This window comes from Anas acuta, chromosome 13 (assembly GCF_963932015.1).
Source record: "Anas acuta chromosome 13, bAnaAcu1.1, whole genome shotgun sequence".
NCBI lineage: Eukaryota > Metazoa > Chordata > Aves > Anseriformes > Anatidae > Anas > Anas acuta.
Genome location: NC_088991.1, coordinates 7,161,545 through 7,188,202, shown reverse-complemented (window position 1 = coordinate 7,188,202; position 26,658 = coordinate 7,161,545). Strand labels below are relative to the sequence as shown.

Sequence of the window (26,658 nt, the reverse complement as noted above, 5' to 3'; positions counted from 1 at the left end):
GCGAGAAGCCGCGAGACTCCACCGCCCGCCCCGGTCCCGGCACGGAACGGCGCCGCCCGGCGGCTTACGCAGGGAGCGCAGCGGCCACGCCGGGAGCGCGGCGGTACGCAAAGCGCGCGGCGGACTACGCAAAGTGCGCAGGCGCCCCGCCGCCGCCGCGCCTCAGGAGGTTCCGCTCGCCACAAAATGGCGGCGCGGCGCCGCGACGGTGCGAGACGCAGCAGGACAGCGCTGAAAACACGCAGTTCTTCACTTTATTGGCGTTAGAATTAAAGACTTCGTGGCTGCCGACATCGCAAATTGCGCCGCGCTTCTGTTTGTCTTCGCGCGGTTTCCCAGAATCAAATCGAGCAACAGCAGATTGGAAATACCGAAAGGCTTCAAACCCCGTGGAAGCCCGCGACATTTATATTATTAAAGACAAAATTAGAAAAAAAAAATGCTCGTAACAATGTTTGAAAATGTATTCGCTACATAATTAGTCCGAACACCATCGCATTTGTGTTTCTCTTCCAGGAAACCAGCAGCCCCCCGCTGTCTTGTCACACAAATCACAAGACACCTTGATTTTAGAGACCATGCAAGTCAGCACAAGAGCTTCTTCCCCAGACACTAACACTGAAGGTTTGCGCCCCCCTCCCCAGACATAGGATCCCTAACCTCTTCTAGAAGTGGCAGTCTTCTCCCTCAGACCCCGTGCAGCTGGCGAAGACAGATTAAAAAAAGCTAGAGAGAGAGAGGGAGGGAAAAAAGAGAAAAAAACAGAAGATTAGCAAAAAAGAGAAAGACATTCAAAAAGCAAGGAAAAGAGATGCAACGTGAAAACAGCTGAGAGGAGATGGAACCTCTTTCTGTGAGGTTTTGTATCTTGTGGCACTTCTGACACTTAAAGGAAATTACACAAATAAAAACATTTTTTCATGTATAAAACTTTTAATTACATTCTAATAAGGCAAATAACCAGGAAGAACAACCAGTGGTTGATCTGTGGCATGCTGTTAAAATAAATAATCTACATTAAATGCTTCTTTTATCAGATGTCCCAAAAAAAACTGACATAATGATGCTGACTGGTTTTGGGAGCAGGCACTCAACAGTAATGGAAGAAGTAAACACTCCAATTATTTTAATTTGCTTTAAAAAAAAAAGAACCAAAGAACTTTTCAGGAAATAAAACCCTATTTATATTGAAACAATTCCTGAGAAAATACACTGCAATCGAGAGTTTTAGCTGCCTTGATTGCTGGGAGAGGCCAGGCTGCAGTTTGGTGCAATCCAGCAAGACTAATGGGAATAGAAGAACTGCTCGTGAGGTTTTAGCACCATCCCTAACACCTCCCTAGTACAACTGTCAGCAGCAGTTTGCACTACAAATGGTATTACTTATCCTGGCAAGCTCTGAGGTGTGCTTATCATCCAAAAACCTGGGGTTTAAAGGGTTTTTGTTGGAACTATTTGCTAGTACACAGCCTGATCTTTTAGCAGGGTCAGGACACACGGGTTCATCCTGCCTGTGGACAGTGCCTGTACGCAGTGTGACTGAAGTATCAGGGTCACAACAAGCAAGTCTGAAATGGAAATGAGTATTAAATGCTAGTCTTTAGGTAGCATGAATTAGCAAAAGACAAAATAAAAGCAAATTAAGAGAGATAGGTGATGTCACGAAAATGACACCGAGTATGAAAAGAAAAGAGTTTTCAATCTCTCGACTATGTGATCATTTAACTAAGGTGCTGTTCTCACCTTAAAGTCACCAATAAATACATTTAAACTGCATTGTTATTTTGCCAGCAAAAATAACTCACAGAACTTATTTCCACATTATCTGGGTGGAGAGGGACCAGGAGAAAGGGGGATCTATTAACTGCGTGTAAAAAAAAATTAAGATTTAAAGTTGCAGTGTCCAAAAGCTTGTTAGGACTCATTTTACATTGTTTAATAAAAACAATAATCACCAGTACATAGTAAAGTCAGGTTCACAATGAGGATATAGGAGAGAGCAAGAGTAACACCATGGAAAGGTCACAGCTGAAATGCTGTCACGTTTTATTAGACCCTGTGATTTAACAAGTAAATGAAGGTCCATTCCAGCCCATTGTATTCAGGGATAATTACTCAGTACAGAGCCATGGGTTACTGTAAAAGAAGGGCAAAGAAAACAAAAAAAAAAAAAAAAGAAGAAGTACATGTTAACCAGAATTCACTGTCTGACGAAGACTTTATTAAAAAAAAAAAAAAAGGCATAAAAATAAAAACAAAAAACACAAAATCATCCAGAAATACACAGAGAAGATACCTGCAGGCAAACCACAGTTGGCACTTGGCCACTCAGTGAACTCCTGGCCCCAATGAGCAAAACACCTCCCTTTTTAGTTCACATCTTGCATTAAAACAAGGCTTTTGCTGAATAATAAAAAAAAAAAATATAAGAAGCAACCTGTCAACATCTGTACACTTCTGGACAGATGACAAATTAAAAAAAAATAAAGATAACACTTTTTGCGTTAAAATCAGAAATTGTTGGAATCACTGAGAAGAAAGTCAAAGAAACATCATCGTCTTTCTTCACAAACACTGATATGTACAGCAAGGTGACCAGCTTTCCCTGAGATTGGATCCAGGAAGTGCATCCAGCCCAGCACACTGAGAGGGCGACAAGGCAAGAGATCCTTCGTGACCCCTGCAGCATTCAGAGAACACTTAGTTGCAAACCATGGATCCAAGTTTGAAAATCCCCCAAGCCTGGGGATTTGAGGTTTGGATTCAAGCCCTCATGCCTGTGGGGATGTCAAGTCTTGCAAAAAGTCCTTTAAAATGATTTGAGTCGCGCATGACAGCACAGTGGGGTAATGATGGGTTAGACGCAACAAATTAAAAAGGGGAGGGGGCAGCCAGTCTCTTGAGACCAGCACGCTGCAGCGCTGGGTTGCATTCACAGCAGTCCCACGACAGGCACGAAATGCACGCCGCCAAGCAGCCGCGCTGTCACCATGCAGCCCTCGCACAAAGTGGAGGGGACAGGCAAAAAGCTGAATGACTGAGCAGTGGGGACGCTAGTCCTACAAGCGCTTGGCAGCCTGCTATTGACCAAAAGGGGAAGAGGTATCAGCCCCGAGCATCTCTTGCCAGTTCCACGTAGGCTGTTGCTGAGTTTTTTCACAAAAAACAACCATAACCCAGAACAGCCAAGGGTGCGGACTGTCGCTTAAAACAAAATGGTGAGCACAGTAAGGGAGCAATGAGTAAAGGTGAGCAAACAGGCACAGTGGCATAGCTGCGTGTTAACCGAATGTGGGGGCATTCGCTTCTGGTGTGAAGGGAAAGGTTCTACAGGAAACCCGAACTGAAAATGAAAGAAAAAGGCAGATTAATGGCTTTATGGATTAATGACAAAATTAAAAAATAAAATAAGAATATAAATGTTTCCTAACACACACACACGCACACAAAGAAATGTTGCTAAGTGTTAATACAGTTTAATTTGACTACAAAACATGCTTTATGCACACACACATGCATACACACACACATACTCAGCAGTGGGATGAAACATTTCTTTTCTACAACAATCCTATCACAGTTTTGCAAGCTGCAAGGCTCATCAACTGTGGCTTGTTTGTATCCTTGCAAAACAGTGGAGCCCTGCAATACTTACTGGATCAATATTGAGACTATTTTTCTGAATTCTGGAAAAGTACCATATATACATATTTAATTTAGCAAGGACAAATGCCCATTGAAAAAGGCACTGCCTGCATTTGTGTAGTGGAAACAAAGAACTTCATTTGATTCACAGCCCGGCACACAACAGTGTACAGTTACACCGCCTGCCAAGAGCAATCCAAACCCAACAAAAATCGGTAATGTTCACTCTAACTGCACTTTAGCCGTCCCTCCGTACTCAGCACCAGTAATGAACACTGTTATTCTTTGAGCTTATTTTTCAACATTCGTACCCTGAAAAGCAGGGAATTGTTCTTTTCATTGTGTTACAGTTACTGCTGGCAGCAGAGGCATTCATTCTACCAGACCGCTCAAGACGACTGCGAGCTCCAGTTTGAGTCAGTGCAAGACCCTTCTGAAGCTCTTCTGTTAAGTGGAACATCCCATTGAAATTAAACTCGAATGCCTCTCAGTGACAGCGTGATGTTTAGGTGCTATTCCACTTCTCTTGGTGGAGACAAGAGGGAAGAAATCCTGAAATCAGCTTTTCTTTATGTAAGGGCAGACCCTAAGTTATTTTGGACTGCATCCAGCAGAGAATGTAAAACCAGCCCAGGTTTGTCTGCAGGGAAGGTGGCCTAGAGGCTGAGATTTTAGGGTTTTATACTTTAAATGCTGCTGTTCCAACACGTTTCTTCTCAGGGAAGTGTGTCTCACACTAGGGGTGCTGTCGCCTTCACCTTGGTGTTGCTGCTCAGTCAAGAAGCAAGACATTTCCCTAAGAGCTTTCCTTTTCCTCTCACCAGAGAATCAGCAACAAAATAAAAAAGCTCATTTAAACACGCTCAGCCCAGCTATAAGTAGCCCACTGCCATTAGCAGTTTAGCTAGTAACCCTAATAAGGATCCTCTGCCAGGCAGGTGCATTTCTTACACAGCTGGGTTTAAATTAGCTTTCATTTTACAATAGTTGTTGGCACTTCACTCTGCAGACTCCTGCTTTTGGTGACGTTTGGTAAACCTTCTGGACATCCTTATCTGTTCCACAAGCCTGCCCACGACGACGTAGCCACCTTCTCTCCCTGCTCACATCAAGGCAGAGACACTCTGGACAGGCTCACAGCGTGACACCACTGGCAGGGCTCCGCTCCAGCAGGAACTCCCTGAGCCTTGCCAAAACTCCTCAGAGACTCGGATGCTGCCCTTAATGCAAGGCAAAGGGCTCTGGCAGGCTTTCTGGATGCATCTTGAGCACAGCCTTCTTCTGTCACTAGTCCTACCCAACTGGGCACACTGTGCCTGGCTCCCAGACATGCGTGTCTGCACCCGCCTGCTACAACTGAGTATCTGTCCGTGGGGTACCCCACTGGACTATTAAAAATGTCATAAAGTCTCTCTGGCTATATTCAGAGCCTTCGTTATTTGGTAAATGCTCAGTATCTCTCGTGATTCTGGACAAACAACTGTAATAAGCCAGCAGGTTATTTTCTATTATTTCTACTATTCTATTTTCTATTCTTTTCTACTATTTCTCTGGTTATTTAGCAGTAGTTCCTTGAACACACTCACACACACACACTCACACTTCTTTCTGTGTTTCTCTTTTGCGTTAGGACAAATGAAAGCTCTGGTTTGGACAGATTTTACCATCTGTTGGGGGGGAGGGGGATGTTGAAACCAGTCTCGCATCCTTCTTCACCTGCACTGTAACCACAAGCGAACCCTGCACCTTGCAGGGGTGGGAGGGATGGAGAAGAAAGGGAAGAGACATTTTCAAGGCTAGCTGGGTTCTGTCATCACCACTTCTCCATAGCAACTATTGCCATGGTATCGACATGGCCTACGTGATTAAAGAATATCATTTATTTCTAGGGGAGCTAGAATAAAGACAAAGCCAGCAAAGTGCTGGAAACATTTAAAAGGAAGAGGACCTAATCCTTATTTTCCCACATTTAATGTCCAAATACTGAATCTCCCTGTATTTTACTTTGTGGAATTTCTAATGATTGGCTTCAATGCTTCCTTTTTCTACAACTGCATACAGAGAGTCTGTTAAGGCATATACAACAAGGGTGAAAGCAGAGGAAAACAGGGACGATAATATTTTTAGGCTTCTGGACTTGCACAGGGTCTGCTTTTTTAGGAACTAACTAATCCCACTGTGAGGTCTATATTAGTTAATGACGCTTACCAGGACAATGTGCCTCATGCACCATGCAGCCAAGAGCAGTTAACTGTAAAACAGCATACATGTAAGAACTAATAATGGTGATGATGATGCAACAATAGAAAGAAAAAAAAAAAAAAAGAAAGAAACCAAGTCACAATTAGTACAAATTATCGAGTTTGGGCTTAAAGAAGTCTCTGTGAAAGAAAAAGGCTAGTGGACTGACAGTTATTATTAAACAAGACACGATTAAGCTACTGGCTTGTGAAATTCAGGGATTGTTATAGAGATTTATGAATGAAATAAATACTGAAATGAATCATTAAGGACAACTGGAGAAGTTAGAGCAAAGAAAACATCACTATTTTTAACACAGCTGTTTTCCTGGAGGAGAGAGGCCTCATATTACCTCCCCAAGCCTGAAGCAAACACTGTCCCACTTCTTTTGCAGTTTACTATGCCTCAGGCTTAACCAACAAGGGCAGTACCAATGTGTATTTGTATGGATATGCGTGGTGTCAGGGATGATTCTGAGATCAGAACTGCTTTCAAGGAACAAGTGTGTAACCTGGCTAACCTGGCCACAGCTACTACTTGCTGATACTACAGGGCACGTTGTCCCCTTTTCTGCATTCCTCACCCAGACTAATCTCACGGCACAAGTCTGCAGTCCTCAGTGTGCAGACAACTGAGGGCTCTGAGCATGAAAAGAACTTAGTTGTGTATTCCTCACATAGTCCAGGCTGTCCCCAGTCAGTCTCGGGCTCCTCAGTTTGCAAAGATATTAAAACTCCCTGAAGGTAATTCAAAAGGGCAAATCAAAATAGGCAGTGGAAAAAGGAACGGACAACCGAGAGAAGGGCAGGAGCACTAATTGCTCATCGCACAAGAATGTTGACATTGAAGCAGTTCCAGCTCAAAACGAAAAAGACTAAAATAGGATCTGATTCTGGTTATTGGGTTTTTCCCCTCCTGTCTCATTTGATTCCAAGTTTAACAGTCAAGGACTATTTTTCCTGACAAGCGGTCCTGTCAGCTATCTGGGCATGTGCCATATTCTTCGTATTAACAGCATTTCTCCATGTACTTAAAACTGCATCGTGCAGGCAAAATTCTCTGGGTTTGCTTCAGGGATGTGCGGAGAGGGGATTATATGGCAGTGATGTAAAAAACAGACACTTGTTTATCCGCACACTGCTCTTTGTACACATGCTAAGGTGGCACAGCCCCCCACTTTGGATAATGTACCACAGTGAGAAGAAAAGGAACTCCTTTTTGCTAGGAACTCCATTGCTAGGTGGAACAGGAAAACTGTCTCAGCTGTACTGCTGGGCTGCTCTTGAGGAATTGCAGAACATTAAGAGCCTGGGATGGGCACTGCTGAGAGCCCAGGCAAAGGGACTGTGACTAGAGGCTGAATCCTGTTGCACCAGTCCCTAGCATGAGGAACCTTTCTAAATCCATACATTACTTCTCACTCTTTCTGTGGAGGGCAAAAAGTTGATTTAGGGCTAGAGAGAGTACTAACACTTTTGCAGATTCGAGAATTCCAGACTATTTGGCTCCCTGAATAATCTCCACTGCATAAACTTTTCCCAAACCTAATCAAGACCCTGGGACAGGACACACTCCTCTCTGGGGGTGAAAGGACATCCCCGTTAACCACACCCTAACCTTGGCAGCCGGTTTTGTTCCACTTCATCACAGGCACTGAAAGACTAGGGGAAGAGCAGGGAATCCCAGTAAATGGAAACAAGCTCATCCTCTCGCATGCTTTCAGCAAGCAGTGAGGGAGGTGAGTACTGCGCTCGCTGCTCCTGAGGGTTACAGAGGTAAAATGCTTCCAGCTACTGCTCAAGCTTGCTAAAGATTACATCTGTCTGCAAGCCTTCCCCTGATAAGGACTGGGTAAATTGGAAAAGAGCTATCAATACCCAGGAAAACACGAAGAGAGAACCATTACTGCAAAGCAAATACCACCAGGTTAGCAACTTACTTTTTTCTTTCCTTATCTCTTTTAAGAGTTTGCGATCCTCCAGCCTGCTGAGCCTGAGATTGGAGCAATTCAGCTGCTGTCTTCCTTTGTTTAAATGCATTTACTTCATCATCCAAAGATTTCTTCTTATCCTCTAGCTTCTTTTTTTCATCCTGATGTAACTTCTTCAGACGATCAAACTTTTCATGCAGCTAGAGTGAAAAGGGGAGAGGTGAGCACTACAGGATGAACACCTTCATGTCCCCATGATCCCAAGTTAAACTTCAGACTTTTTGATAAAGTCCTAAACTACACTGCAGAAGGTGCTCTGGCAGCAGCTGCCCACTTGGGAATAGATCTATCACCACAACCACCAAGAGACAAGTACTGTAGTCTTCACCTCTTTTTCAGCCTCCTTCAGCTCCGCTTCTTTTTCCTTGACTCTCTGGACAAACATTTGCCTCATTGCCTCTTCCTTTTTCTGCAGTTCCCCCAGGAACTCATTTCTTTTCGCCTCGTAAGTTTCTTGTAAGCTAAAGAAAAAGGAAAGTCCAATGACATGAGTGGGGACAAATTCTGCTTCCCCTGAGCCTCTCAGATCAGGCCCTCATCATGAAAACGACTGGATTTATCTGACCTGGCAGGTTTTCTTGCCACATTGGCTCTTTACATGCTCTCTCAAGGATGCATGCGTACCCACAAACAGACAGTGCATCCACCAATGCCTCCCTTGAGCTCCCCTGTCTACTCCAGGGATCCCACCTGAAGGGTTTGCTGTCTGGATCGGTGTCCTTGAAACCCATCTCCTCCAGCTTACACCGCCGGTACAGCTCGTAGTGGCGTGTGTGGGTCTGTTCACGAAGGTCTTCCATGTTCACACGGATCAGCATCTCTCGCAGCTTCACAAAGTCGCAGTGAGCTTCATTCTCCACTATGAGAAGACAAGATAAGGAGTAAGACAGGGTTAGAAACAAAGATGTCTTCCCGCAGGCCCCACATCTACTCCACCAGCAGGTTTAACAGCCCTTCTGAACAGAGAAAACTGTTATTATAGGCCTGACACAAGGATTTAACAAGATAATCCCCCGCAAGATATTGAAGACCAGCAGGTCTTTGCTCCTCTTATCAGAGCAAGCCCACTGCCTCCTGGTGGATGTGCCACCATCCGTGCCATGAAAAATTCCAGGTCTTGACTCACCCTGCACCGTGCCCCAGGGGTACTGACGAGCTTTCATCATTTTGTTTCCTATTTTCAGTTCCTCTGTGCTCCCGATCACTGCAAACGGCAAGTGGGCCTGGAACACATTTAATGCAACCCTCGTTAGTTCCCCTCAGCTCCGGCTGACTCGGCAGCACGCGGAGATCAGCACAACCACCGAGCACAACAGCCAGTACGCACAAGCTAATCTCAGGGAGTCTAGTCACTGGCCACTAGCCCAAGACAAGGAGGGAGAAGGGAGGGTCCTTTTTGGAAACTTTGTTAGTGCTACCACGCTACAGCCGCTACCTGGCTGATCCTCCCAGCCACGGGACCTCAGGTGAGATGAGCCAGTGCAAGACTAGCATCAGAGAGACAGCTCCAACAACGCGCTGCGGGGCTCTGCCTGCGCTGCTGTCCCGGGGGCTTGCCGTGCCCGAGGAGAACATCTGCACAAGCACAGAAGCAATAAAAGAGGTCTTGGAGCCTTCTTGATTTTATCCCACTGCTCCCTCGGCTCACAGCAGAGCACAAGACAACTTGCTCTGTCACATCAGGGACCAAAGTCCCTCCTTCACCCCCAGGATAACAGCTTTCCTCCCTGTCTGCTTCAGCCCTGGTGAGGAAGGGCTGAACACATCCCTCCACAAAGGGGGCTGAATCCAGGGATCACACCTTCAGGGAGGGACCTTGGGGACAGGGGAGCACAGCTGTACCACTACCTCAGCCATGTCTCATTATGCTCCTCAAGCCAAGACACACACCACGTGGTATGGTTCTTACAGCACCTGATGCTTGACCAACAGCAAAAGGAATTTCCTTGTTGTGACCCAGAAGCACAAAATAGTCGCTTTTTAGTGAGAGCTTAAGAGACTTGCCCAGTGAAAGTTCATCAGAGATGGAACAAAAACACTGCCAACACCACTGCTCTAGGCTCAGAAGACCTCACCTTACGCTCCCCTCATTCCCCAAACTCAGGCAGCCAAGCAAACCCCTCAGACTCTGCTATCTTACTGCATTTATCTGTTGTGCAGTAAGTGAGATGTTTCCCCACCTCCACTTGCTCCAAGGAACTACATTGCATTCTGCCAAGCTACAAAGAAGTCAAGTGGAAGGTTTCAAGAATTAAAAATAAAGTTGCCAGCTCCCTGCACCCACCCCTTCTGCTGAGTTCTGCGCAGACACATTTGTTAGCTGGAGCCTTTAAACTGCATTTTGTTCTGGACAATCAAAAGGGCCCCAGGATGCCAATTACACGGAAGATCAGTGACCCTAGATTGCTCACAAGAGCAGGTGGAGAAGCTTTAATTCCATGGGTCATCTGAAAACATGGACAAGTTGGCAACAGCCAGTACAAGCAAAAGATTTCAGAGATGGCATTTTCTACTTTCAGAGCGTGGCTCATGTAGTAAATAAAGAGCTGCCAGCAAGCACCCACAAAGATGGGCTCTTCGGCTTTCATTCCCTGGCCTTGCAACTCTTGCATGGGGAACATGACAGCATAAATGGGGCTACTGGTCAAGCTGGTGGGGCTGTTCTGGGCCACACTGAGGGTCTTAACACCTGAGACACTCTCCACACAGAGTTACCTTTGCAATTGTGCTGGAGAGGCCAAGCAGCAGGAAAAGGAAAGTGATGTTCCAGGTAGAAGGGGATCTGATTTTCAGCAGAGGTCTGTCTAATTGCAAAGCATGTGTGCAACTGGTCTGCATGAGACACCTGAGGCCAGCTAGCACATGGGCTGGGCCCAAGCTGCTCCCCATCCAGGCCATGGGATCATGCCAGTGTTTGCTAGAGGCAAAATGGGCTCCCCTTTGATGACACCTTCCTCCACAGGCTACCAGAGCTGCCCTCTTCCCATCCTGTCGTTCCTGGGTGAGTTTCCACACCTCCCTCTTGGCTTCTTCAGGCTGTTCCCAAGGAGCATCCCTTGGCTGATTTCTCCAACTGCTGTAAATGCCTTTTGTTTGTTTCACACTCAGGTCTCTGGAGGAATGAACTAAAGGGATGTCTAAATGACAAACTGAGCAATGGGAGCAAGAGGAGCAACCTGGGGCAGTGGCAGAAACTGAACCTTGCCTGCCTGTGGGCTCGGTTAGCACAAATGGTGGAGTTGGTTCCTCCATCACTGTCTGGCTGCTGCCTTCGTCAGTGAGAAAGTGCTGGTGATTTCCTTTTTCCACAAGCAAGTTCCAGCTCCCACCATGTGGGACAGCTCATGTGGTTGCATGTGGTTCCATTTAAACAGCAGGTGCAGGGAAAATATATTAATCAGTCATTAGATTAATTCATTCAAAATGGAAAAGCCAATTGGGAGTCGAAAGAATAGGAGAGCTCATTTTTCTTATTATGATTTAAGAATAAAACCCGGATGGGAGGAGATCCAAAGAATTTTGGAGAGTGTTTTCAAGTGGTCTCTCTATCTCTGAACTTGTAAACATCGGCATAGTGGGATTATCAAAAAGACCAGATCAATTTCAGGCAAAATCAGACATCTTGTTCTGAAGATTTGTTTAATCTGATTATTTGCTAAATACTCCACTTGACGCCTTTGTTCACGGTTAAATACTTTTCTTTCTAATCACGATGGCACAGATCTTAAATCTTCAGTTCATCAATTCCTGTCACATTAGGCAGTGTTTCGTTTAGTAAGTCAATTCTGTATGCAAAATACCCTGAAAAAATCCCTCATGCATCCAGCACAAGTGAATATAATAAACTAAAATGCACATTAAGCGGTGAGTTTGCATATTTAAAAACCCATTTTTACTTTTCATGGAAAAGACAACCAACGCAGATCATAAGCAAAACATTAAGTAATCAAGAGACCAGTCTCAATTTTCTCTGTAATTAAAAAAGAAAGGTAACTGATCTAGAATGTTTGCTGGTCAGCCAGAAGCCCCACTTTATCCTGAAGACTTCATTTATAACCTTTCTAAGATGTTGATCTGTAAAAGGCAAAGACAATGAAGCTTTCTGTAGAGAATTACAAACGTGAAGGCTAAGCCAACTGACTGAAATAAAAGTTTTCCATTCCTCAATTTCAAATATGATTAAAATTGGCAATTCAGATTACAAACCTAAATCATCCCATCCTGGCTTTTTATTAGTCTCAATTCCTCCATCTCCTCATCTCCTGACCTGAAGCATAAGCAGATTTGTTTTCCAAAAAATCACTATTTGGAGACCAGTTTTCCAGGTGTGTAAAACTACCTCAATTAGATTCAGATTCCAGCCTGCTTAGCCCCCCTAAAGCTGGTAATTATGATTTATATCAGTTTAATGGAGGATTTAAAGAGTTGATCTCTGTGCAGCAGCTGACACAATCCAGAACGCCTACAACCTGAGACAGCAATTCCCTGCCAGGAGACATGGAAATGACCGAAAGCAAAGATAAGCAGTTTACCTCCACCCTCAGAAGGGCCAACGGGAGAGGACCTCTCCCTTTGTCATCACATCTCTGGTTCCTTGAGGACCGAGTGATATTGTATCTTCATTTCCAGCAGTGCTTTTAATCTGAGCAAGATGCCATCCCAAAATCACTCTGACTAGGAATTAACTTGTGTACTCTGTTCTTCACACTCTGGTGGTGCATGGGACAGAAATCCTTGATCTGAAGATGGTCAGAGGCTAAGGAAGTATTTGGGGGAGGCATCATATACCTTCTCTCTCTTATTATGCACTCCAGGAGTGACCAAGAGCAGATGTTTAGAGACGAGAGGGGCCTCTGGCCCAACCCCTGTATTTTATGGCTGAATTACAAATTTCTCAAACCATCACTTGGTTGTAGCTCAAAGGAAGCCATTGCTGTAATCCAGCCTCACTGCATCCCTCTGCTCACCCATTCTGGCCAACAGCACCATCCTTCATCAGCGCTGCAAGGCCAAACCAGACACAGGACCCAGCTAAGCAACAGCAGATCAGTAACAAAAGCAGATCAGTAATAAAACAGCAACTCAGCGCACAGGAGGAGTACCAGAGCCGGCCAGGTGAAGGGGCTCTGCTCCAAAGACAGCCACAGCTGAAAGGAAACACGTTGCAGAGGCAGTGCTTCACAGTCCAAGAGAGCGAAGCTGTTTGGTGCAGAACAGTGAAGTGCCTGACTGTGGACAGGCTGCCCCTCATGTGAGACAGATAATAAATCTGATTAATTCATAACCCGTGGTTGTCCTTGCTCTGCATAGCCAGACCTCACTATCTGTCCAATTTCCTGCATGTCTCACAAGATTTATGTATTAGGACAAGGAAGGGGGTAAAAACCATCTGCTTTCTTACTACAAAAGCCTGCCAGAGAGGCCATAGCCTATCATAAGGCTCTGCTAGCCTAGGATGACACTACATGGATGGGATCCTCCATTTTTAAGACGCAAAATTAAAGGGAAAATGGATTTAAGAAACACCCCATTATAGGCCACCACCCCAACAGTGAGAGTGCTGAAGTGCTCCGGGAGAGGAGGAAGTGCTGAGTCACTTACGTTCATTGTCCCATTTATCTCCGCCACCGATTCATCGTCTGTTGGGAACTGGTAGATCTGAACCCCATTGCTGACCAGCTCACTTGTGATTTTAATTTTAAATTTGGTCAGCTCGCTCTTGGAAATGGCATCTGATTTGGCAATGATAGGAATGATGTTGACCTAGAAAGGCACAGAGAGATAAGAAGTCCTGAGCTTTGCTCCAGGTGGTTTTTCCAAGTCTACAACACAACTTACAAAAAAAATAAAAAGTGCTTACTAAGTCTACAGGATTTATCTGCCAACCCTGTCATCTCCACTAGCATAAAGGCTAAGCAGAGGGGGAAGATACGCCCTGGAAAAGCAGCAGTATTGCCATCATGAGCAAGGTGACCTGCGCAGTACCAGTTAAATGTGCCTACCTTGCTGTCAAGCTTCTTCATGGTCACCAAGTCCAAGGATTTCAGTGAGTGGCCCGTGGGAGCAATGAAGTACAAGCAAGCATGGATCCGGGTGTCATGGTAGTTGTGCAAGACCCTCTTTATCTTCAGTTCTTCTTGCAAGTAGGCTTCAAACTGAGCGTCGATGAACTCAACAATGGGCTTATAGCTTCAGTGAAAGGAAAAAAGTTATACATCATCTCACAGGCAGAGAGGTAAACAGACAGCACTCCTCTGCTTGCTTTTTAAAAACGAGCTGCTCGTTAGATTTCTCTTTTCAGGAGCAATTCTCTGACCAATTCAAATCTGTAAATCCCTTCCGAGGCCATCTGGTATACAGAGCCCATCAGTCTTGCAATGTAAAGGGTATCAACAAAACTAAAAAGAAAATCTAACAGACGCTCATTGCAACAAAGCAAATCCCATCTGTGAAGATGCGCACTGGCCTGGTGGAATCACACACCGCTTATCCACCACGCTCCAGCTCTGCTGCGACGTGAGCTGCCAGAGCCAGTTCCCCAAATTACATTTCACTGAACATCAATCGTGCATCCTTTAGCAAGATGGAAGAGCCCTGCCAGAAGCGGTTGTTAAGCCAAATGGTCACTAGACCACGCTAGTGGTTTGGTTGGCAGCTTGTGGTCAGCACAGCACAAGGCAACGAGCACAGAAATGCCCTGGAGCTCTCAGCCAGCCCCACCAGCTGAATTTGGGCTGCCGGCAGGCCAATATTGCTCTGAGAGTGTACAAAAAGCTGCTGTGACAGCTGGAGCAGTGCTGACACACCGTGGTCTCCTCTCTTCTTCCTGTCCCATGCCAAAGAGAGGACAAAGGCAACTTCTAAGAAGGCAAGAGGAGAGCACAGTCCGACCCAAGTAGGGCACAAGAGAAAGCCAAGCATGAAAGAATGAGGTCAGGATACGGCCTCTCTCCATCTTCACTTACCTGTCCTCTTTGTTGATCTGATCCCCAAAGCCCACTGTGCTCACGATGGTCAGTTTGAGGTTGACATTGCTCTCTTGCAGGTCATAGGTACTAGACTTGAGCTGGACCCCAGGCTGTGAGTGGGATGCTGGGTCACCTTCAAACTTGGTGTTGAACAGGGTGTCCATGAGGGTGGACTTACCAAGGCCAGTTTCCCCTGTTGGGAAAAAAGAAAAAAAAAGAGAGTTGAAATGTTTTGTTGAATATTAATACGGCTTGCCCTTTCAGCATTTAAACATTAACAGGGGTGAAATTGTAGCAGATGAAAGCAGATCTCGTGCTCCAAAGGGACCGTCTGGCAAGCAGAAAGGCATGTACAATGGAGGCCTGTATTCCAGGCAAATCACATTTCACAGTCTAATGGCCATTAATATCATTAGAAAATAGAGATGAAAAGAAAAAGGTGAAAAGGCAAAGGGGAAAGCATCACTCAGATCCTGCACAATCCCATAACTACGCTACAGAAAATCCTGTTTTCATTAAAAGGTGTGGGGGGGTGGAAGTGGGGCTTATTGCCATCTCCAAAAAAAGACTCTCCAGATTAATATTTCTGCAGCCACTGAAATAGCTTCCTTCAGTGCAGAAACAGAATTGGTTCCAATCCTACAGCAAGCTGTGCAGATGGTTTCTTGTACTCACAGCAGCCTTGCTTGGGGCACAGCCTTCTAGAGCAGAAGGGACCTTTTCTGCAATACCTGCTTTCCATATATTAGGAAATATTAGGCTGCACAACTCGAACAACACACAGAAATCTGCTTCCAGAGGCTCTGCAGCATTCAACTGCTATTTGGATCCCCTCTATCACGGGGAACTATTTCTTTATCTGGCAGCAAGAGACAAATCCCAGAGACCAGCCTTAAATTTGTTTTAGATACATCCCAGGGAGAACCAAACAAACCCCTCCGTGCACTCATTCCACCGGGCAGCCTCCCTCACCACGCTCTGACAGCAGAGCCAGCTTCCCCAGCTCCCAGGACCTGACTTTGCAGCGAACCTCTAAGCAGTCTGCTTTGTTGCCCCATGAGGACTGTGGTATTTTGGGGAAATGGCCATTTCTCAGCCACCCGTCTGGTTTTTGCTGAAGTTTCGGCAGCCAGATGAACCCCACCCACTGCGCAGGCTGCTCCTCCAGCCTGCCCCGGGACCACAAGGAGCCTGTGTCTCGGCGAGGCAGCCTTCCCTCCCTCCCTCCCTGAGCCCCCAGCTCCCTAACAAGACATCATCATTTCCCTACTTTGCTCAGAAGAAAAGAGCTTCTTATTTTTGTAGGCTTCGAGTTCTGCAACAGATCCAAACTTGCATGAAACGCCCAATTCAATAAGGGGAAACTCCTCCCCTTCTTCCCCCGTCCAAATCTCCGCGCCTCACCCCTGCAAGCAGGCAAATTCCTCTCTCTTGGCCCCAGCAGGGACTTCACAGCTCAGGGCAAGGCAAACCCGCACAGCTCTGGGAACCGCATGCTCTCTGATTGCCAGGATCACCAAGTGTCTTTCAAGAAGGGAGAATGATTCCTTGACATCTGAAAGCCAACGCACACCTCGAGCTGCAATGCTGATAGTGTCACAGATGGATGTCAGCTTCGGCCAGAAGTCCAGTGGCTTTCACACCAGAGAGAGAGGAGCCAGCACCGGGTGTACGGTGCTACAATCCTGCCCCGGTCTGGGCTTTTAGGGCAGCATTTGTCCCCGGTGGGGAGCAGGTGCAGAGGGTATGGAGGGCCAGAGCATCGCCACGGTTTGGACAGGGTTTTCAAGAGTTAAGAGCAGAAAGCCTGCACAACCTCGCCAGGCTTTTAGCAGGGATTCCAGGAAAACGTCGGTATAAAAAAAAGACCAAAATCTAAACAGCTTGAGAAGGCGGCAGCATTTCCAGAGCTCCTGCCAAGGGTTACTGCCCGGACGGGTGGGACAGAGCAGGCACTCGGCTGCCCGCATCCCTGGTGGGGACCGGGCTGGGTCCTGCTGGGGGGGCAGTCCCACACGTGTGCCAACGCCCCACGCACTCCATCCCATGGAGCTTCCAGCAGGAGTGACTCTAGCTGTCGGGGCAGACGGGAGAGGTGCAGAAGGGGTGCAGGCTGATTGTGAAGGCAGAGCACGCTTTTATACTCCATCTCCCGCACGCTGCGCAGGGCCAGTAAAGGCGACTCCAAATTCCCACGCTGACGTTTTCCTTTTGGAAGGGGAAGATGGAAACCGGAAAGCCACGACGCCACAGCTGACAGCTTCCCATCTGAACTCCTACACCTTCGTGTTTAGGAAACAAAACCTCCAGGCACTAACGCAGCATCTCAGATGTGAAGCCTGCACATCAGCAATCCCATTCCAGCTAAACCCCCCCAGCCACAGCACAGCACCAAGAGCCTGCCAGGGAAGAGGAGGGAGGAGAGCAGAAGGACTCTCAGCTAACAGAAACGTGGCCCTAATGCTAGCAGAGCGATGTGAGATGGCAACGCCCCGAGTAAAGTGCTTTGCTGTGTTAAACACGACCAGAGCTAGGGAGCAGCGCTGCTTTCAAGGGCAAACGGCGAGAACAGAGGATTGCTGAGCCTCCTGGGAGACGCTGCCTGACACAGAGGCAACTTTCTGCTAGCTGGAGGATGAAAACGGTGCCAACTGCTTCTTGTAAGGACAGCAGTCCAGATGGAACAGATGTGCTGATGAAAAGGACAAGCAGGCTGTGCTCGTTCCAGCCAGCAGCGCTGGAATCTTCTCCAAAAAAACAGAAAGGATGAATGGGGATTAAGGGAGGCAGAATTACCGTGGAAAAAAGCAGCGGTGTACGCAAATCGAGCGAGAGGCGTCCTTGGCAGGGAGATTATTTCCTGATGTCAGGCATAGAGGCACACATGGGATTTGATCTCCGACACTGCACTTAAGCTTTATGCGACTCTGCTCTCCTGGAGCAGGGCTGGCAAAGCGCTGCGGGGAGGAGAAGGTAGGGACGGTGACCTTTATTGTTAGAGCTCGGCACCAGGAAGCTCGCACGGCCCTTGAAACGCGGGAGCACCGTGCCTGTCAGAGCCGGGTGGATTTTAGCTTTCAAGTCTGATGATTTCCAGAGACAGGGGGAAGTTAAAAAAGAAGAAGGCGAGGGACACCACAGCAGTCGGATTCGGGATGTGTGGCATCCCCACGCCAGCTCACCCAGCACCAGGTGAGACGGAAAGGGCCCACGGCCCCAGCACCACACCTGCTGAAGCACATGCTGTGAAAGCTCGGCCTCTTCTTCCTTTCTGAGCCTGGTGGTTCAGTTTGCTTTCCCCTGGCACATGTCAGGCAGAACAACACCGGACTCCTCACTGGCCCCCTTCTCTACCTTGCTCAGGATTCAAGAGGCCCTCAGCTGGCTCTGCAGTAGGTCAGGAGTCCTCAGAGCATTCTGCTGTTGGAAAGCACCGAGTGTTTGAACCCGCACAGAGCCCTTTCAAGAGAGAGCAACCCCTGTCCTTCACAAGACTAACCCCCGTGGCTCCAGATATCAGATAATTCCATCCTATAGAAGACGTACATGCACGCACAGCCCTTTCGTGTGAAGGAACGGGAAGTAATCCGATGTAGCAGGTTTGTCAGGATGAGCCCTGAGGCAGCACAGCCTGATAAGGCCAGCTCTCAGGGAAAAAAATAGCTCCTTTCATCTGACAGCACACCACTGCAAGGCAAAGGCCAGGCTTGCGGGGGGCAAGAGGAGGAACAGGGGCCCACAGACGATGCAGAAGCACCTCAGCAGAGCCTGGGGCCTCCCAGCCATGCTGCTGCCATCTGCCCCGCAGAGCAGAGGCTTTTCGGTTGAAGAAAGCCTGTTCTCAGCTGGTTGCAGCAGTGACCACAAAACCCATCATTTGGCAACCGGCAGCACCACAGCTCCTCACCCCACAGCTCCTCACCCCACAGAAAGCCGCCCGCTGGAGAGCTGAGGGCACCTCTGCACGAGGAAACCCGTGGGCATCCCACCCTTCCCCTGCTGCTGGTGCTCACTGGTTTGGGGACCCAGCACAGACTTACTGCCTCTTAAACACAGCCCCCTGGGGGGGACACCTTGAATTCACTCCCACCATCACTGAGCCCAGGGCAATTCCAAGTGCTGGGAAGTGATAAGCCAGAAATGGTTGGATCCAGTTTGGGAGCTGCTGAATGCACAAGGAAAAAACACAGGAACCGTTCTTTGTGAGTCCTCAAAGCTGCAGTAGAGCCCCTGCGAAGAAAAGATGGTGTTTCCCCAGCAAAATAGCAGTTTCTCATTGCACTGACTAGGCTGCTTAGGACAAATCCCTCACAAATCCTGGGAGGGAGGAAGGGGGAAAGTCCTGCTCATAATGGGATGCTAGTCTAATACATCTATAATCTGCCCCGGCCAAAACTGAGAAAGTTTACCAAATAAAAGCCTATTCTTTCCCTCCTTCCCCCACCTCGCTGAGCAATGCAGTCAGCACAGAAGGGCTCAGCCATTAAACACTTCCCCAGCCTTTGCACTGAACTAGCACACGGCCAGCATTTTAGCAGAGCAGCTTCAGGGAGAAAATGGCTGTGCTGAGGAATAAAATAGCAGAGGAACCATCCACAGCCCCTAAGTTCTTCGGAGAGCTTTGCTCGTTCACTCTATCTTTGGCTTGTCTGAGAGGGGAGACAGCTTTCAGCATGAGAACAGCTAAAAATTGCTCTAATCTGGACGTGCTGCTGGGAGTCGCTCCTGAAGCGTTCCCTGGCTCCTCCGCTGGGAGCCGGAGGAATCGGTGGCTCGGCTCCAGCACGGTGCAGTGTAAAACTGCCGCTGGGTTCTTCCTCCAACAAACTCCACACGCAGCTGAGAAATGGGGAGTAACGAAGTGTCTTTCTGTCATGTTTAGTGGCCTGACTGTGGCATCAGTTCACCTTCATCCTGTTTTGTTGGTCTCAATCCTTGTTCATTTTCTGTTCTTGCAGTTTTTCACCCCAAATTCCTGCTGTAGCAGTGAGACCCAGCAGTCTAAATGACAGATGGATCCTGGGACCGTTTTTTCTTTTCTCTCCCCAGGATGTTTAAGGGGTTAACTTTGTTACCACAAGTTAACAGAGGCTCTGTTAAAGCCTGAGTTCATCAGCTAAAAATGTGCACATTTTTTTCTAAGGGAACTTATTAATTTTTTCTGTGAAGCTTCTTTATTTCAAGATTTACCATGTCTGTGTTGTTACGATTCATAAAAGACTGACATTAACAACTAATGCACATCGATCTCGGTGAGCCCTTGTTATTCAGAAGAACAAGCAATTAGTGCATTCCTGTTCTGCTGTGCAAAGAGGAAAGCAGGGGTATTCAACTGCCTTCCACACATCATGGGGAACACTTAACCAAGGGAGGCATCTGCTGCTGCACCTACTTGCAGAAAATAACACAGCAGCTCAGTTAAGTGCAAAAGGAAATACAGTAAGGCTTCGGTTTGGGGACAAGAGTTTCACTGGGTCACATCTCATTCGTGTACAGTGGAAATCACCTACTGACTCAGCCTGACAGTGACCTCGACTTGTCAGCAAAGTTTAGCATCTCACAGGAATGCCATTGTCAGGGAAAGTTTTCCTCTCAGCTCCATTTAACAGGGCTCTCCACACTCTGCTCCTCTCATCGCAGGCTTAACCCCAGGTCCGTGCCCTGTGCTGGGTCTCAGGAGCAGCACAGACAGCCTTTGTGAGGACACGGAGCTGACCACCAGCAGAGACAAGAGCCCAGGAGCCATCAGCAGCTGCAGCTCTCCCCTCTGTCACGCCAGGCACTGCAGACAGGGCTTACCCCATGCAGCCACACAATAAATTCCCATTCCCTGATGCATCAGTGCATCAAAACAATTGTCCTCACCACAGGGAAGACCCGTGAGAGGGGCAGACACTGCGGGACAGACACCAAGTCCTGCTACGGCGCCAGGGCCCAGCTCAGATGCATACAGCTTGGCAGCCTGGATGGCTGCATGACCAGCTAAGGCTTGGCCAGACACTATTTAATTCAAGCATGCACAGAAAGGAGAAGAAAAAAATAGCTTTTAGTGCTTTAAGAGGAGAATGACTGGTATTTTGTTAAAATAATTATAATAATAACTGAGTATCTGATCAAACAAGACCTTGGAATGGAGTTCTCTGGCATGAATACCTATTTTCTTTTAAAAACACGACATTGAAACAGACCAGGCAAATAAAGATCATAATAAACGCGTGGGACTCTAGGCATTTCATTTCTGTGGTTCACTGCTTGGTAGAAAGCCATACTGCATAACCCCAGCAGGGATTTCCCAGGGCACCACTAAATCTTGTTACTGAAAATAGGCAGAACAGGGGAGTGGAAATTCAAATCAAAGCTACCTTGTTAATTCCATTACCTCTAAGCTACATCCAGCTGCAGAAAAGCCCTTTTCAACAAACAGAGCTTCCCAAGATGGAAATACTCACCCACACACAGGATGTTGAAACAAAACCCATGATTAACTGACTTATTAACCAGCTGGTCAGGCAAACTGTCAAATCCCACGTGTCCAGAAAGGGGGACAGTACGACAGCCTTCACCCTGAAATAATGAAAAATACACAGTCTGTCATTTTCAAGCAAAACCCACTTATCTCTACATGCCCTTAAGACCTCCCAGGTAGAATAAAGTATACAGTCCACGCACAGATTTGCACATATATTGTAAATCTTGTGATAAACGTAATCGGCATCCATCAGTCTTCTCCAAAACAAATGCAGAGAGCACGGATCAAACACCCTATTTGCCCTACAGGAGAAGGTGGCCCTGTCAGAAAAGTATTGAACTGTGCAAAACACAAACCCAAACACAACTGCTGAAACAAGGAGTTGACAAAACGTTTCTAGCCTGAGAAATTATGTAGACACTCAAGTCTCACCTTATACCGAAAACAAAAAGAATCCCCTGGGCAAAGGAATGTATTAGCGATGCCTCCTCCTGCACGCCTATTGCAATGCACATTAAAACTTCAATTACAGAAACGAGCTAGCAACAATTAGGGAAACTGTACCTACATCAGTAATTGAACAGCCCAAACACAGCCTCTGCACAGAGAGCTGTAGAGAAGCAGCAGAAAATGAAGCCTTTGAGCTACCAAGCAGAGCGATATCTTCCTTGCTGTCACAAAGACGAAACTCTCAGACAGGAGCCTGTCCAGACCTACAAAATAGCTGTTAGCACCGGGAGATGCAGGGATCGTTGGAGGAAGCTGCAAGGAAGATGCGAGGCCAGAGCCTGCCCCAGCAGCGAGAGGGATGAGCCCCAGCTCCCTCCATGCCACGCACCCAGCACAGCCGCCCACTAACAGAGAGGGGCTCCAAGACCTTCACCTGGCCACCAGGGCCTCCTTACCTCCCGCAGTCCCACAGAAAGGGATTTCTCTCTGCAGATTGCAGGCTTTTCTCTTAAGAACCCATTTTGGTGCCAAACCCAGAAAACTCCCCTCTGGCCTTTTAAGCACATCAGCAGCTTGCAAGAAATATTACAACCACGAGGCAACAGTTTATAGGGTGTAATTTTCAACTTATTCTTTCAGGATCCCATTTCCACATACATCAAAAAGCTTGTTTATAGGGACGGGCATACTGGTTTTCCTCTTTTGTTAACAATCCTAGTGTTTCAGGCCAGCAGAATGCCCCCAAGGACTGCATCTACCACTCAGAGCTGGTGTGGGTGTTTTTTTCCCCCAAATGCAAGGATACAACTACATTTCATCCATTAACTATATTTACAGCCCTGTGATGTGTAAATACGTTTCCCCCTAGCCATACTTTGTGTATTAGTCTGACTCTCCCTGCCAAGATGTTCACAAATATGGCTCATTATTAACTCCCGAGCACCTTGCCTCCAGACGACACACTAACCAGGAGGGCGCCCTGCTCACCCAGCAGAATTTGGTTTTGCCTGTTAGGATGCAGCTCTGAGGCCAACCATTCACAAACTGAGCGGTTTTATACAAAGCAGAGGAAATGGAGAACCAGAAGGCCATCAGGCACGTGGATTTTGTGACAGCACATTTCAACTCTCCTCCTAAACCGCCTTCTACAAAGCCCCAGCGCTGGAATATCTCATGGTGGGGTTTTATCCCCGGCGAGGGAGCAGCACGGTCCTGGTGAAGAGGCTGCAGAGGCGAGAGAGACCCACAGACAGCAGCCTTCCTGGGGAAGGAGAAGCATCCAGTGTATTTTTAACACCCAGCCTTAAAACTGTGCTGTTGGGAGATTGTTTGAACACTACTCTCTGCAGGAAGCGTGGGCAGGCGTGTAGGCTCTCATTAAGAACAAATCTTCTCCTGGTCCCTAAATATAAGTGTGATCCAGATGGAACAAAGTAAATGGTGAAAGTTAAGCCCCTCTCAGCTAAGGGGAGGCATTCATTGTTGCGCCGAATTCAGCCTGCGAGTCATTTCCTGTACCCTGGTTTTCTAGTCACCTGTGGTTTTATAACGCAGTTAAACCACACTTCGCATTTGTTTCAGGTCAGGAAACAAATACAGCAAAATCTGATTTTCAGTCACAGCAGCTCAACCTTCACGTTAAGTACACAGCCACAAGGCATATCGTGCTGTAGTGGCTAAAAATCCAAAGCCTGCAAGGGCCAAGCATTGAGAGATCAGGCATGTTGAAAAAAAAATAAAAAAGAATATGCTTTATTTTCTGTTTTAAAAGAATTACGTTTTTTATTTATGTGGTGTTGACACACATCAGAAAGTTGACAGCAATTACCAAGCCTCTGGAGAGAAAAGAACCATTTTCTACCTGATCCCCCAAGAAACAGGGCAAGTAATCAGTCTCCACATGGCACGAGGTGTCTCTGTATCCAGAATGCTGCTATATATAAACAGCACCATCATAAACAACATATGAACACGGCGGTTAGTCATACTGCCTGGATATTAGATGTAGGTTTGCATTACCTTGTGGAAAACCGAAGGGGAATATGTTAAGCTCCTAAAACAATCTGTGCTGAAAAAGCGTTCAAGAGCTGCCATTGTTTACCCTGAACAAAACAATGTTTCGGTTCAATTTAAAATGCATGAAGAGGTATCAGCAAGGGAAGCGAGGTTTAAGTGCTGCCCACGCGGAGGCTTTTTCCGCTAGCACCGCTGAGCGCTGGATGGCTGAGAGTTCTTCCATATTCTCCGGTTTAAAGTTAGCATCTTCTTGGACTGAAGACAAAGACGGGAGTATCTGGGAAGCCAGTGTGAATACTGGCACTGCACCAAGACACCAGATGCCTTTTTTTTTTCCCATACACACAGAGTGACCCCCCCTAGGATAGAATGGGCTGTTGTTGCTCGGGAGGAAGCAAAGCGTGTTCGCCACAAACAAGATTAAAAGAACAAAAAGAGCAACACACTCTCCTGCTGCATTGCCAGGCGGGGCTATTTCAGAGCAAAAGTAAAGAGTAGCCCCTTGTAGAAGTTACTGCATTTTTTTCCCTGTCTCTGGAGGATCTGCACACCTTTTGGGAGGGCTCCATGCCACAGGAACCACTGCTGCCTGCTCTGTAATTCTTACAGAGAGGTACCTCAACAGCATGGAAAATACAGAGAAATTAATTACCCCAAACCAAAAAAAAACCTGCACATTAACTGCTAGTTTACAAAAACAGGCAAGATTTAGACTCCAGGTGTTTGAATCTCTCCAGGATGAAAAAATGATTAGAAAAATCTTGCCGAACTCGCATTTCTATCTTCTTGCACCTCAGGTACAGCTCCTGGGACATCCTCGGAGCGCCAAGAGGCGACTGCTGCTCCGTGGGGATGAAGCGGGGTGTCCTCTCCGAGATGAGCAGCGTGCTGCTCACTGCAAACATCCACGTGCCATATTCAGGATGGTTTCTGGTGGCATGTACTAACAGGAATTACGAAAAAGGACACCGTGGCTAAGAAAAAAGCCTGTTTGGCAGTGCTCAGGCAGAGCACAGAATACAAAAAATCCTACAGCTCCGAACCCAGGGGACCCAGTGTCCAAACGAGGCCTGCACAGCAAGAAAATGCTTCCCAGCCCTGCAGTACTACATTTTTTCTGCACTTAATTTAAAAAAATGCTCCTGTTTGGGACACCGACTGACATCTCATGCTTCTGACACCTCTGAAGAACCGTTTCAGACACCAAGGACTGGGAAGCTCCCTTCGGAGGGAAGCTAAACAGACCCCGAATTCAGGGTTTTTCAGACCGCATTTAAGTGAGAACAACGTCAGATCCCTTCCCATGACCTCGGCGTTGTGGCATCCACTTCCCCAGACTGCGTTTGACTCTGATTAAACAACAAATTAGAGCAAGGCTTGTACCAATTAGTTCTCACTTGTACAAGTGTGTAATTCCCTTATGCAATGAGGGAATTATCCAGCAGACAGCGAAAACATTTCCCATGAAACAAATGCAATGCAGGGATGTAAAGTGAAGGTACAGACTTTGTGTTTCTTCTTCCTGCTCAGCTGATAACAAATCATCAGGGTGAATATAAAAGAAAAACAACAGAGAAGCAGGATAAATAATTCTGAATCAGCCACCACGGAAAGTGAGAGAGATCTCCCCAAAACTCCTGACCACTGACCGCTCCCTTAGGCCGTATTGCATCCTTCAGCCATTCAACGTTCACAAACAGGCAAAAGCTTCCAAAATCCCCCAAATCACCACCAGGAGCCCCTGGATCACCAGGACGTGAGAGCAGACCGCTTCGCCGGCCGCAGCCATGACCCAGGCTGACAAGCTGCAGGTCTGGGTGAAGGCATTTCTAATTTCTCATCCGTCACACGGCCAGTTTTCGCTTTGGCCTCTGAAGAGAGGCCGAGCCGTAGCGTTAATTCATTCCAGGTCACCAGCAGATGTCTGGAAGCCCTGCACATCATCCGAGGAAAGCCTAACGCTCAATTTTCTTGAAGACAGGGGAGCGAGTGAGTCACTGCACATACCTTGGCACGGCGCACAAGGCAGTGGCCGTGTCCAGGAGGAACTAACACCACGAACCGGCGAGTGGCTACCCGCTCAGCACGATTTGGCGCGTGAAAAAAAAAAAAAGATGCTTGGAGGACAGAGCAGCAGGCACCCGTCCCAGGCAATATTCCTGCGTTACGGCACTGTGGGAGCCCTTCACGCCCCAAGCAAAACGCTTCCACTCGCGGGTGCGTGACGGCGGCTCCGTACCGAGCAAGGAGAAATATCTCTTCTGGATATTTCTCTGAGGACAGACGGACGGGTGGATGGACGGACAGAGGGCTCTGCCCTGAGGCAGCGAGGGGCTCGGGGTCCCCTGGGGACGGAGCTGCCCGGGGGGTGCAGCACAAGGACCGGGGGGGGGGGGGGGTGACGGGTTTGTGAGGAGGATGGGGATGGGGATGAGGGGATGAAGGTGAGGCTGAGGATGAAGGGCACGGCGAGGGGGCTCCCCTCAGATCCCCTCAGCCCAAGGTGACCGCGCACGGCGCTGCCCGCCAGGACGGCGACACCGAGGGGACACCGGGAGCAGCGCTCCCCTCACGCAGCCGCCCTCCCGTCCCCGCACCCCTCGGGGGCCGCCCCGCTCCCCGCTCCCCGTTACCCCCCCCCCTCCCCACCGGGCTCACACCGCCCCGGCCGAGCCCTGCCGAGCCCCCCCCGGTGCCACACGGCGCCCCCCGGCCGCTCCCGCTCCCACCTGCCGCGCCACCTCGGCCGCCGCCATCGCTGCGCGCCCTCCTCACGGCCCGCCCCGCCCGGCCGGGCGGCTCCGGGCGCGCCCACGGCGCCGCCTCACGGGGGGGGTGGGGGGGGGGAGCACGGTCAGACGCGGCCCCTCAGCATCCCG

General features: G+C 47.9%; 1 protein-coding gene across 5 annotated transcripts; it reads right to left on the bottom strand.

Moving 5' to 3' along the window:
- Nucleotides 1–232: 232 nt before the first annotated feature.
- SEPTIN6 (septin 6) lies at nucleotides 233–26,658 on the bottom strand. Of its 5 annotated transcripts, none has more exons than XM_068697601.1 (11): nucleotides 26,509–26,658; nucleotides 21,294–21,408; nucleotides 14,842–15,037; nucleotides 13,879–14,065; nucleotides 13,478–13,639; nucleotides 9,003–9,099; nucleotides 8,567–8,735; nucleotides 8,205–8,337; nucleotides 7,826–8,016; nucleotides 5,854–5,921; nucleotides 2,229–3,343 (listed from the first exon to the last, which is right to left on the bottom strand). In XM_068697601.1, exons 1-11 carry the CDS (start codon nucleotides 26,533–26,535, stop codon nucleotides 3,282–3,284), a joined length of 1,407 nt encoding a protein of 468 aa, XP_068553702.1. In that variant the 5' UTR covers nucleotides 26,536–26,658; the 3' UTR covers nucleotides 2,229–3,281. The 5 variants fall into 5 exon arrangements, with proteins under 5 accessions (XP_068553705.1, XP_068553703.1, XP_068553702.1 ...); XM_068697605.1 differs by having other exon boundaries at nucleotides 5,854–5,896; XM_068697604.1 differs by lacking the exons at nucleotides 2,229–3,343; nucleotides 5,854–5,921 and adding an exon at nucleotides 233–726.

Bases quoted from the DNA above. Each gene is read 5' to 3' on its own strand.
- SEPTIN6 (XM_068697601.1), bottom strand. From the start codon at position 26,535: ATGGCGGCGGCCGAGGTGGCGCGGCAG. The intron at 15,038-21,293 runs GTGAGTATTTCC...TTTTCCCAACAG, and splicing joins TTTCAACATCCTGTGTGTGG to GGGAAACTGGCCTTGGTAAG. The intron at 8,338-8,566 runs GTGGGATCCCTG...CTTTTTCTTTAG, and splicing joins CCAGACAGCAAACCCTTCAG to CTTACAAGAAACTTACGAGG.